At 38.8% G+C, this 12,746-nt stretch overlaps 1 protein-coding gene across 4 annotated transcripts in view; it reads right to left on the bottom strand.

The window, feature by feature from the left end:
- The window catches only part of RBPJ (recombination signal binding protein for immunoglobulin kappa J region), a 158,907-nt gene that overhangs the window by 10,795 nt on the left and 135,366 nt on the right, over nucleotides 1-12,746 (bottom strand). For all 4 annotated transcript variants that reach the window (XM_075420662.1, XM_075420664.1, XM_075420663.1 and 1 more), the window contains 5 exons: nucleotides 5,933-6,098; nucleotides 4,610-4,784; nucleotides 2,967-3,104; nucleotides 2,639-2,751; nucleotides 275-415 (listed from right to left, as the gene is read on the bottom strand). In XM_075420662.1, coding sequence (XP_075276777.1) covers nucleotides 275-415; nucleotides 2,639-2,751; nucleotides 2,967-3,104; nucleotides 4,610-4,784; nucleotides 5,933-6,098 — 733 coding nt within the window. The remainder of the gene's footprint in view (nucleotides 1-274; nucleotides 416-2,638; nucleotides 2,752-2,966; nucleotides 3,105-4,609; nucleotides 4,785-5,932; nucleotides 6,099-12,746) is intronic.

Raw genomic sequence — 12,746 nt, 5'->3', positions numbered from 1 at the left:
CTGCGTGCACAAGTTCCTAGTATGTTTCCATTTCTTCTGTTGGAGAAAATACAATTCATTTCCAGACAGACACGGAAGAAGGCTATGAGGAAAGAAAAACTGATTTGGAAAGGGACAGAAAGTTCATTGCTTTCCATCCTGTCTTTTCAAAACAAACTATTAGACTTGCATTCAAAACCAACTGCAAAACTGGCATTCATACATACTTTGGGAATATTTGGGAAAACTTCGCAACCACACTTCTCACCTATTGAAATATGTTTAAACAACTCACTTGAAACTGGATTATTCTCTCCTGGGAAAGGCACAAATACATTCTCTCAGTGTCTTTAAGGTAAAATGCGCATTTATGGAGCTGCGATACTGGATCATCTGCATCCAATAACGCTGTTTGTTTATCTACTTTTCGAATTATCTGTGAATGAAAATCATATATGTATTTAGGACAATTTCTGTACTTCATTACATTTGAGATTACATATGTCATGTCAGTAAAGGAAGTGAAAGGTCATTTTTAAAATCTAATTTTCATGCCTCCTGTTTCGATACCAACATTAGATTCATAATTCTCAAAGCTTTTGAAAGAAGAACACAACACTGAAGTGACACTCAGTACTACAGCTTCAATGTGCTGCATGCATATATATTTCATCTTTTTTGCTACAGGAGTGTGGAAAAAAATTGAAGCTTCAGCAAAATCTACTTTTGTTCCATTTCCTGCTACTGAAGAGCAGTAGGTCAAGTATTAATAGACTTCTACAGAAGCTTCCACCATTGATAGCATCAACAACATTCTGTGGCAGACTGGTTGCTGAACAAGAAAAGCTGAAAATAAGAATTTACTTTACAGGTATTGAGATGTCCTTAAGTATAATTTTGCAAACGCAACAATCATAGCATATATTAACAATAGTTGGTCATTAAATATTTAAGACAACTGCAAAGAACAATTGTTTCTCACAGCTGGCAGTTCAGTCAAAAAATATCTGCTGAATTAATTCAGAGCTGTTACACTACTTTATTTTTAAAAATTAAAAAAGTTATTCCCTTACAGACAGTGGAAATCTGTAGCTTGGAATTTTAACTCAACTTTCAGAAAAAAGTTTAATACTTCATTTTATGCAACATCAGCAGAAGCAGCAGCCAAAGTGCTTGAAGATTTCTAAGCCGACAATCAGAAAGCCAACCATGTCCTCTGGGATTTCTAATGATAATAAATGGCATTATTAGCAATATAAGTTTCAAGGATAACCTGTTTCTTCAAAGTTCTTTGCATTAACTGATAAAATGTCTGCAAATTACCTTTTAATTAGATCACCTTCAATCAATCTTGCAAGGCAGCATGATAAACGTTCCCAACAGCAAACAAAACAGGAACCTTTATCCTAATTTGTTTTAATCTATGTCTATCTACAAACAAGGTTTTTGGAATCATAAATAATGGTGTCTCCTTTCAGCAATAAGAAAATATTAACTTCAAGCCCACAAATGAAGTGAGATTCTCTTACTGACTTTCATGCACACTGAACCAGAACAGTAGTAACTGGGTCTGGATTTTTCTGTCAAATAATGTGACTTAAACAACAAAAAACCAAACAACCACCAACCAAAAAAAAGACATGAACTTAAATTATCTTTTTATACCATTTACTCTGAGCAGGCTATCTTCCTTTTTTCGCTAAGTTTGCTATTGGGAGAGAATTACTCATTACAGTCCTAGTAAAATAAGTATGGGAACAGGAATAAAAATCTGCCTGCATGGAAGGTAGGTTTTACACTGGCGCATTTTAAAAATTATTTCCAGTTAAAAGTGAAATTAGCAATGGGCTGACAAACCACTATTTCAGAGAAGATCTCATATGAAGCATTGTTTATTATCAGTCACAAAATTCCACTTAGGGCGGCATTAAGTGCATAAAACAGAAGGAAAAAAATCTATAATTCTACTTAAATTTACTTATAAAAAACATTACTGTGTATCCAGCAGTAAAACAATTTTTTGGTTCACAAACCTCAAGCAGTTATAATCAATTTTGTATCAGTGGCAAAGACAAGGGCTGAAATTGTCTCTTTCTAAAAAATGTTATTCCAAAAGCACTTCCAATGTTCCATGCTTAAAACAGACAGTATTAATAAGTGTCCAAAATGCTTTTGCAAACTGGTATCAGTATAATTATGTATTCTTAGATGTACACAGAAGTGCTTTTAGATTCAAATCAGTAGAGCATTTTTAAAGCTGTCCTGAACTCAACAAATGGAATAGTCCTACTGGTTGCAAAGACTTTACTCATCTACTCATTATCAATATTTAAAGTATTTTGCTACATTGAGACCTACATTACTGTTTTTAAAATAGACTTCTTCTTAAGGATAGCTTGCAGATTAACCTACTTTGGCAGTTATGAATTCTGAAAAATTCTCCATGCTTATTTTACAAGCTGTTCTTTGCTTACAGAATTAATCTGCAGATATAGAAATACGCTTTTATTAAAATGAATGCCATTTTCCATATAAACCATGTTATTACCAAAAGGAAACATACAAAGCCAAAAATTGTTAACAATGCAAACCCAATTATGCAATTACACCAAGCAGCCATCTACAAATTAATTACAGCATTGGAGAAATTTAACTGTACCAGTCTTGGGAGTGCCATGCCAGTAACTGAGCAGACAAGTTTGACAGTCTGCCCATAATGAATGTAGCCATCTCTCACTGTGAATTCTTCTCCTTCTGATTCATCATCATCCACTGCATGAAACAGGAATTTTCACATTAGTTGTTTTAATCACTGTTTTCCTCAATAGGAGGAACATTTAGTATCACGCTACTACATCAAATGTACACTCAGTAAGAAAACAAATCTGCATATGGGCAATTAATATAATATGGAGGAAAAAACGCAGGACTCATGTAGGGATGGAGGGAGGGAGGTGACAAAAACATATTGCTTCATTTTTACTTACAGAGGTGAATGTAAAATGCTCCCCACTGTTGTGAACTGGCATGGAAATTGCCACCTTCTACGTGCAAATATCTGGTGCTAACTGTTTGGGATCGAAGTCTATTAAATAGTGCCACTTTTGTCCCTGATGCAATACATACTGTAAGGAACACATACAGACTTGAGATTATAAAATTACTTCATTATTACATACAAAAGTAACAAGAAGTCACAAATACAGTAAAATAAATTAATGAATACTGGAAATCAAGGAATAATTCTGAACTATTGGTGAATTTAGAAAATATCTGTATTTGTGACAGACCAAAAATAATCAAAAAATTACAAGTGGGATAATGTACATAGTGGCTGTTCTCCAAAGGCATGCTAGTTCACAGAATTTTGCCACTTCGCCAAATGGGCCAGTGCTTGCCAGCTGAAAACTCCTTGTGTTCATAGTTCTCCAACAATTGATTATTTGAGCAGAAGCTTTAGCTTGCCCTTGTGAAGTACTTAGACAACTTTCAGTGATCATTTGATGTATAAAGAAAAATTATTCTTATAAATCACAATCGATTGAAAGGAAGACAGACAGAACTATGTAAAATTGTAACCATGCAACTTGAAATTCTCTCATATTTGCACTTACTTATCATTCAAGAGAGAGAAATGCTATGTCTGCTCCCCTAAAAAAAAAAATCAGCAAGTAGCATTTTGCCATCAAAACAGGTATGTTTCTTCTACTTGGTTCATATCTACTATCGAAGAATGCTTGGTTCGTATCACTGTCCATCACAACTATCTGTCTGTACACAAAGTCAACCATGCATACTCTGAGCCCACGGGTGTGAACTGCACAGCAACAGATTGCCTTTAGTCATGCGGCAAGCTAGCAGGCGAGATCCACATTCCCTAGGTGAATGGGTTCCAGCCCAACACAGATGGAAGAGCCTTTTAAAGCACTAATGAAGAGAGCGCGAAAAACAAACAAACAAAAAAAGGGTATCTCTTGAGGTATGCAGGCAAAAACTTTGGTGGAAAAGCAAAAATGCTCACAATTATACATTAACACCAGAGATGTATTTAGTTAAAAAAATAAAAAGTAAGCAAATAAATCTGAGTGAAATATCACCGTACAGATTTCTTAACCAATTACTTAAAAGGAACCATGCAAAACATGTTAAAAATAAAAACAACATGAAAATGGCATGAGACAGTAAGAAGGTGGCTGTGATGTGAAGTGCAGTTTGGATAACATTATGCTACTCATTTACCACAATCTGAAAGCTATCTTTGATACTGATCAAAACATCCTAAGCACCAGATCATGGCAGCTTAAGAGATCCAACAGTTAGAAAGCTCAGGCAGAGCATTCTTCGTGCATTTGTCTACAAGGATTCATTCCTCAGAATAAAGTTTTTTTGGTGGACCTTTTATATTTACTGAATAATTAACTATGACAGCATAAAACTCAACAGTGCAACCTATCTATATTGGAATACTTTAAAATACATTGATGTGTACTGTTCTGAAATACATTAGAAAAAGCAGAAATTGAAAATTTCATTGTATTTACTTCGTAGTCAGACGTCAGAATACATAACAAAAAATCAGTAGGAGGCAAAATGAATTGCTACATAAAGAAAAGAACTGCAAAATACTTACAGTCTGCATTTTTCAGTGACTGTTTCTTTTTAGAAGGTTTGGAGATGACTTTGATCCGTTTACTGAGGAACACACCGATGTCATCACTATTTCCATAGAACATTTTTACCGATAACATGAAGTGCTTTCTTTTGTCCGAGTCTGATATGTATAATGTTTTGGCAGTGCAATAATTCTGCAGGTGAAAACATACTGTTGTTTCTTCTTTTAGGCCAACCCAGTTCAAGAAACCACGTATGTTTAATTTTGAACAAATTAGGAAAATTGATGCAACAGTTGCTAAAACAGATCAGAAACCGCTTTTTCCATCACTTCCATATGGATATTTTTATGACTACTGTTTAGCTTTGTGAAGTTTGGCACCTGGCTTCAGCCCTTTAGCGTCTTTCGAAAGACCCTTACCAGGACTGCAAAACAGATGACTGGAGACTATAGCTGTGTCAAAGCTATCTCTGAGTAGTTAAGAGCACTACTAAAAATTACATTTCAGTAGCGCTGTACAGGCCGTACACTGGGCATGCACAAGATGCTGCCTGTGCAGAAAATGTGAGCCAAATTGAGCCAAACTTTTCTTCAAAGGATGGGACACAATTGGGTTTTGAAACACTAGAAAGTTACTTTTGACTACCTGTTCACGCTAGGTGACAACAGGAGCTTGGAAAAAAAAAAAACACCTCAAAAAGAACTTTTATTATTCTTTTCCTATTCAGCAACATATGAAGCATTTCTAAGCAGACTGGGTAGCTAGGTAGCTATAAAATGCCGCTTAATAAAACCACCAGCTAAAATGAGCACTCACATGCTGCCAGTTGTATTCCAACTCTTTACACAAATATCTTTAAAAAAATCTTGTAGCAATTTATATCACTGCAAAAAAATAATCTACAAAATATATTAAGATGCTTTTTTAAGTGTATCGTTATGGAAATGTACTCAAAGACTACTTCTAGTAACAGATGTTGTTCAGACACTTCCTTGATGAGATTATCCATGCATGCAAGTCAGGGAAACGGACATGGAGTCTGGGCCAGAAGCCTTACTCCAGTTAACCCCTGATGCCTACGAAATAAGCTAACAGTTTAGTGACTCTGAATCAACAACCTACAATGAAAGGGTAGTGCCCTGCCACGATCTCACAAACCAAATCCACATATTCCATTGTCCTACATATGTTTGAGGGATTTTTTTTAAAACCACTTATGTAATATCTGCTACAGTGCAACAAAAGTAATCAAAAATAGGCAAGGGTATTCCTTGAAATATGCACCATGTAGCTATAACATCCTTTGCAGTAATCTGAGCGATTTATTACAATTAGTCTACCTTTCCTTCCAAGTTCAGTTGCTGCATTTCTTGGTCGCTGTTTCCTATTCCAATGAAGGCGCAAGGTTGTGACTCTTGCTCAGTGCAACCATCCCGTTCCATTTGCTCTTTTTTTTTCTTCCATCCACTGCCCATAAGATACACACACGGAGGAGGACAAAAGAACCTGAAAACGAGAAATGCATTATGAGATTACACACAACTTCCAAGAAAACTCTAGAGACAGAAGAAACTGCTGTGCACCCAAAGCTTTCTCAGCCCCTTCACACTTTGCATTCGAGTTTATACGTGCATGTCCTTCATTTGCCTTGAAGATTTTCTAAAACGCAAATCAAAAAAAGAGAAAAAGCAAGGAAAATCAGCATTAGCTGCACTGTCAGTAAGTATCTTTCCAGTTCTATAGACCATGGGTAACAGTCTGCATCTCTGTAGAATGAAATGCTTTCTACCCTTACAAGAAAATAAAAAGACCTTGAACATGATGACAGTGTTTTGCTTTTGTAGGTGCTTAACATGATGCAGCAATTAATACACACGGAACAGTTTCACAAAATAATTTAATGGACAACTGCTGACTACAATTCCTAAACATTTAGTGTTTCATCAGTAGCAAGGAGGGAGTCTATCCTGTTCAAACATAAATACAAAGACTTGCAATCGTTTCAGTTAATGCGCACAATTAATGCATATTCTTTGTTAGAGAAACAATCAAATTTTAAGTTTTATTATAATTTAAAATGTCTCAGTGCTTATGCTAATGAGCAAAAATTATTGCCTGCAGGAAAAAAAAAATCACTTTCTATCTCACCAATAAATGCATAGTGAACATTTTTCCCTTCACTCTGTTTAAAACACAGCAAAACTGACAATATACCAATATACATACAGCTTAAGTATCTATGAATGTCTTTCAAAAGTATCATGCTCTGGTTTGAAAAACAACAGCATACAAAAGAGAATTTGTAGAAAGTAGTTCGTTCCATGACATCAAAAGATTTGCATGTTTGAGAAGCCCACTAAATTAATTTGTGAAACTGCTCCTATAGATTGCTTTTTAAACTTAGTAATTTTAAACAAACAGAAACAAATGCTCTATTTCCTCCACTATGATGATCAACTTCAAAAAAGACTTGTCATGACAATTATTTACTCTTTTTATTGCCTTCACACTGTTCTGAAGCATAGAAACTTCTATAAATATGGAATTATGAACTAACAGAAAGCCACTTGTAGAAGTAAACTATTCAAAGTTTAACAACTACCATTTTTTCATGTGCTTATTCCATTGGTTTTAATGATTAGTATTTTATTCTTTGGGGTAATTATGGGTCATATGAAGGCTCTGGAATTTTTTCTTCTTCCATTTGAAAATGCAGAACAGAGAACCACAGCAACAGGTAGAAACTTGCCAATTTGCAAAGCAGATGTTTCCTGGTAGAACTGTCAGGTCGAGAAAGTACACAGTAAACTACCTCAAAAATAAAATTTAACACTTCTGCAGTAGCAGCACAGGAGCGTACTTCCACTAGCCCAGCTGTGAATCATAAAGCTGAAATTTATAGTTATTTGACATTAGAATGGGTTATTATAACTTTATTGCTGCAATAAGTTCTGAAATTTGAAAATCACCATGAATAAAAAGGTAAGCAGTAATGAATGTTATCAAACAGCACACACTGTGTATCACCTTTCTGCTCGCTATTATGCCTTTTGCTTCTTATCTTCTGCTACCTGACCTCTGTTCCAGCTTTCTTCATGAAAATGCTGAATAATGCAGTAGGGGTATATTTAAGAACACCATGAGTTTCTGTTACATGCCAATTAAATCCTCCCCTTCCTACTACAAGTTTTTGATCTCAAAACCAGGAACGCATTTCCTACTTTTCAATTGCATTTATTTCAAATAGCACAAATGACATGACCTAATTTCCCTCAAATGCTTCTTTACCCTAAAGGAAAAACGACCTTAACAGGACTTATGTTTGTGAGGGAGACAGCACAACAACAATGGTAAAGATAAAAAAATCAAAGTACAAGGTGTATATTTAGTTTCTACACGACCAATCTAATTTATATGCCCTTTAGCACCCCTCATCTAGATGCAAGTACCATAACTTGTTGTTAAAAATGTATTCTGAGGCTCATCTACTGGTTGCTACAACGTTCGAGATGTTTTAGGAAAAGCAAAAGCCAAAACAAAGCAGGAAATAACAGCTTTAGCATTACACTGAGAAAATTGCTACTGTAGACAATCGTGATCACATTTTTTAAAATACACAGATACACACAGGTATTTGCGGGCGGGAAGGAAGCAAGAGCATAAGAAAGAGTCACAATTTTATTAGACTGGCAAGGGGTCAAGCGAGGGCAATGATCATGCCCAAGTACTGTTTAGGAGGCCTACTCTACTTTGCCATCCGAGACAGGGGAAACATGACAGTGGTCCTCTATAGACAATACTTTTCAAATGGGGGTTATGAACTAACTCTAAGGTTAGGAAATGCAGTTTTCTAGGGGAGAAACTTCAAGTAACAGATGACTTTATTCAAGAGTTGATCTTCTGGAAACAAACTCAGATTGCCAGAAAATGCACACCACATATCTAGTCAGCTTCTGAACTCTCAAACTCGAATGGCAACACAAGATCCTCTCTGTGTTAATGGATATATCCCTCTAGTTTTCTTCTCAAAAATTATAAGCTACTTCCAATGAAGAAATTATACACAAACTAAAAATTAGTATCAAACTTTATTAATGCAGCAATGCTTTGCAAAAAACAAACCAAACCCCTGGTAGTCCAAGTAGGTATAACACCACAAAACAAACATCATGCATTTACCTTCTTCCTCATGTACTCTTTTCCATTTATCTTACTGATCAGAACACAAGAAAAAAGATCCCAAACTTTTTTCATACCCTTTTTCATTTCAGCTCTATGCTAAACCAAGTGTTTAAACAACTCTTGAAGTGTTTAAACAGCTCTTTAAACAACACTTCTTCCATGCACAGGAGCAATGCATCCCCCTGAGAAAGAAATATAGCAAAGGAGGCAGGAGACCTGTGTGGTTAAACAAGGAGCTTCTAGCGGAGATCAGGCAGAAGAGAAAGGTCCATGGAATGTGGAAAGAGGGACAGGCCACTTGGGAAGAGTACAGGAACGTGGTCAGAGCGTGCAGGGATGCGACGAGGAAGGCCAAGGCTCACCTGGAATTGAAGCTGGCAAGGGATGTCAAAAACAACAAGAAGGGCTTCTTCAACTACATCAGCAGCAAAAGAAAGGCTAGGGACAACGTGGGGCCGCTGCTGAATGAGGGGGCTGTCCTGGTGAGACGGAGGATGCGGAGAAGGCAGAGCTACTGAATGCCTTCTTTGCTTCAGTCTTCAGTGCTAAGACTGGCCCTCAGGAATCCCAGGCCCCGGAGGTAAGAGAAGAAGCCTACAAAGAGGACGACTTTCCCTTGGTTGAGGAGGACTGTGTGAGGGATCGCTTAAGTGATCTGGATGTCCACAAATCCATGGGCCCCGATGGAATGCACCCACGAGTGCTGAGGGAGCTGGCGGATGTCATTGCTGAGCCACTCTCCATCATCTTCGAGAGGTCCTGGAGGACAGGAGAGGTGCCCGAGGACTGGAGAAAGGCCAATGTCACTCCAGTCTTCAAAAAGGGCAAGAAGGAGGGCCCAGGGAACTACAGGCAGGTCAGCCTCACCTCCATCCCGGGAAAGGTGATGGAGCAGCTTATCCTGGAGGCCATCATCAAGCAAGTGGAAGAAAAGAAGGTTATCAGGAGTAGTCAGCATGGATTCACCAAGGGGAAATCATGCCTGACCAATCTGATAGCTTTCTACGATGACATGACTGGCTGGGTAGACGAAGGGAGAGACATGGATGTTGTCTACCTTGACTTCAGCAAGGCTTTCGACACAGTCTCCCATGATATCCTCCTAGGGAAGCTGAGGAAGTGTGGGCTGGATGAGTGGTCGGTGAAGTGGATTGAGAACTGGCTGAATGGCAGAACTCAGAGGGTTGTCATCAGCGGCGCTGAGTCTAGTTGGAGGCTGGTAACAAGTGGTGTCCCCCAGGGGTCAGTACTGGGCCCAGTCTTGTTCAACTTCTTCATCAACGACCTGGATGAAGAGTTAGAATGTACCCTCAGCAAGTTTGCTGATGACACCAAACTGGGAGGTGTGGTAGATACACCAGAAGGCTGTGCTGCCATTCAGCGTGACCTGGATAGGCTGGAAAGCTGGGCAGAGAGGAACCTGATGAGGTTCAACAAAGGCAAATGCAGGGTCCTGCACCTGGGGAGGAACAACCTCATGCACCAGTACAGGCTTGGGGTGGACCTGCTGGAGAGCAGCTCTGTGGAGAGGGACCTGGGCGTCCTGGTGGACGACAGGTTAACCATGAGCCAGCAGTGTGCCCTGGTTGCCAAGAAAGCCAATGGGATCCTGGGGTGCATCAAGAAGAGTGTGGCCAGCAGGACAAGGGAGGTTCTCCTTCCCCTCTACACTGCCCTGGTGAGGCCTCATCTGGAGTACTGTGTCCAGTTCTGGGCTCCCCAGTTCAAGAAAGATGAAGAGCTACTGGAGAGAGTCCAGCGGAGGGCTACGAGGATGATGAGGGGACTGGAACATCTCCCCTACGAGGAGAGGCTGAGGGAACTGGGCTTGTTCAGCCTGAAGAAGAGAAGGCTGCGAGGGGACCTTATAAATGCCTACAAATATCTGAAGGGTGGGTGTCAGGAGGATGGGGCCAAGCTCTTTTCAGTGGTGCCCAGTGACAGGACAAGGGGCAATGGGCACAAACTGAGGCACAGGAAGTTCCGTCTGAACATGAGGAAGAACTTCTTCCCTCTGAGGGTGACGGAGCACTGGAACAGGCTGCCCAGGGAGGTTGTGGAGTCTCCTTCTCTGGAGATATTCAAGACCCGCCTGGACAAGGTCCTGTGCAGCCTGCTGTAGGTGACCCTGCTTCGGCAGGGGGGTTGGACTAGATGACCCACAGAGGTCCCTTCCAACCCCTACTATTCTGTGATTCTGTGATTCTGTTTTGAATACCTACGGCCACTAGATGGCAATGAAGACCTATAAGAAACAAGTTTTAACCCATTGATGAAGAGAAAACAAGCCACAACAATTACAGAGAGAAAGATCTTGGAAAACTATGACTTACTGAACAAAGAAAGAAACTTGTGAAGCTGAGACAACGTTAAATTTTGTTAAAACTACCAAACAAGAAGAAAGAGTCCAGACATTCATAATGTGAATGCGTTTTCTTATGTGTCAGCCTCTCACCCTTCAGATATAGACAAGTACAATCTACGGGCTTTTAACTTCGTATTTACAATCCCAGCAACTCACGTAGAAGATATTAACTGTACATTTTCTATCCAATAAGTGAGCAAACCATGAGTATCAGCATATTTCTCATTTTCACAGAAGATTAAAGAAAGTGTCTTTGATATGTATAAAAAAATTACTGGAAACAGGTTGTCATTAATAAAACATTTCAGATGTAAATAGGAATGTAAATGTTCATGTGAGAGGCTGGCTTTCAGGTAACTACAAAGAAGAAAATAGAAAAAGTAAATCACCTCCCCTAAATAACTAATTTAGGTAAATTAATTTCCAGTATTAGTGATGGGAAGTAAGGTAGGACAACACTTGGCAGAACAAGTGAAAATACTCTTCTTTCGACCTTTGATTTACAGAGCCTACCTCTCTTTTTTCTTTAACCACAAAACTGAAGTAAAACTGAGTAGGAGGTAAAAATTCTTCTGAAGTATTAATCTGACCTACAGTAAAAAGAAAATTTTGTTGGAGGGAAAGGCAGCTGTGTCTGGTTCTTCTGAGCTCGTTCAGAATTCTCAGTACAAGAAATAATGGTGGAAAATCGTGTAGGATGCAGTTTCCTCACTGAACTTCTAATGTATTCTCTTAATATCTCTTCTCTGTGCTATGAGCAGACTGGCAACTCCTTGCTGAACGAGCAGCAAAATACCACAGAACATTCTTCCGTCTGGTAAACACCTAACAACTTGATCTAAAAAAACACGTGACATCGTTGCGTATTAACTCTGCGAGCTCTTTCATTACTGGAAGTACAACAACCAGGGATGTCTTTCCTGGAGAAAACCTGTTCCACACTTGCTAGAGCTGCAAAGACAAGATGCAGATTCAGTGCTTCCTACTTGTTCACACAAAGCACAGTGACTGAACCAGGGCAACATTTTGGGATACCAGGTCTCTGCAAATACTTCACGTATTTAACATATCTCCACAACATTTTGTTGTGGACTCCTAGTTTCTCAGCAGAGGCTCTCTGTGATGCTCCTCCTATGCACCTTCCAAGAATTTGTGATCAGTGTAATTAAAACAATGGGCAGTTTTAAATTAAGTTAACATTGAGACTGATATTAGTCAGGAAAGGTCAGAGGATCAATCTCCAAAAAGTAAAGGGTGTCTCCGTAGTGCCTTCTTATACTGTAATTTCACGTATTGCTCAAGTGAGGAAATACCCATAGCATCACCAACCTCATATTAGACTCCAGTCTCAGTAACTCAGTACAGCAAACAGAAGCAAGCTGTTACTCATCTGTTCTGACAGATTGGTTCCGCCAGACCAACTGGAAATCAAACATTTTTCCAGGGCAAGAAAATCAAGCTGAGATTTGTCTAAGGATGCTCCCCTTTATTCGAAAAGACTTGAAGGGAAGAACAAGATAATTTCTAGTGGTTTCTGAGTCTTGACTGCAACAACGCGAAGTGGAATAGGTTGAGCCTTTGGCACCACCTGGAATATCATTTTAAAT

Source organism: Opisthocomus hoazin, chromosome 5, assembly GCF_030867145.1.
Source record: "Opisthocomus hoazin isolate bOpiHoa1 chromosome 5, bOpiHoa1.hap1, whole genome shotgun sequence".
Lineage (NCBI taxonomy): Eukaryota > Metazoa > Chordata > Aves > Opisthocomiformes > Opisthocomidae > Opisthocomus > Opisthocomus hoazin.
Note: the sequence above shows the minus strand (reverse complement) of the source record. Positions and strands in the feature narration are given on the sequence as shown.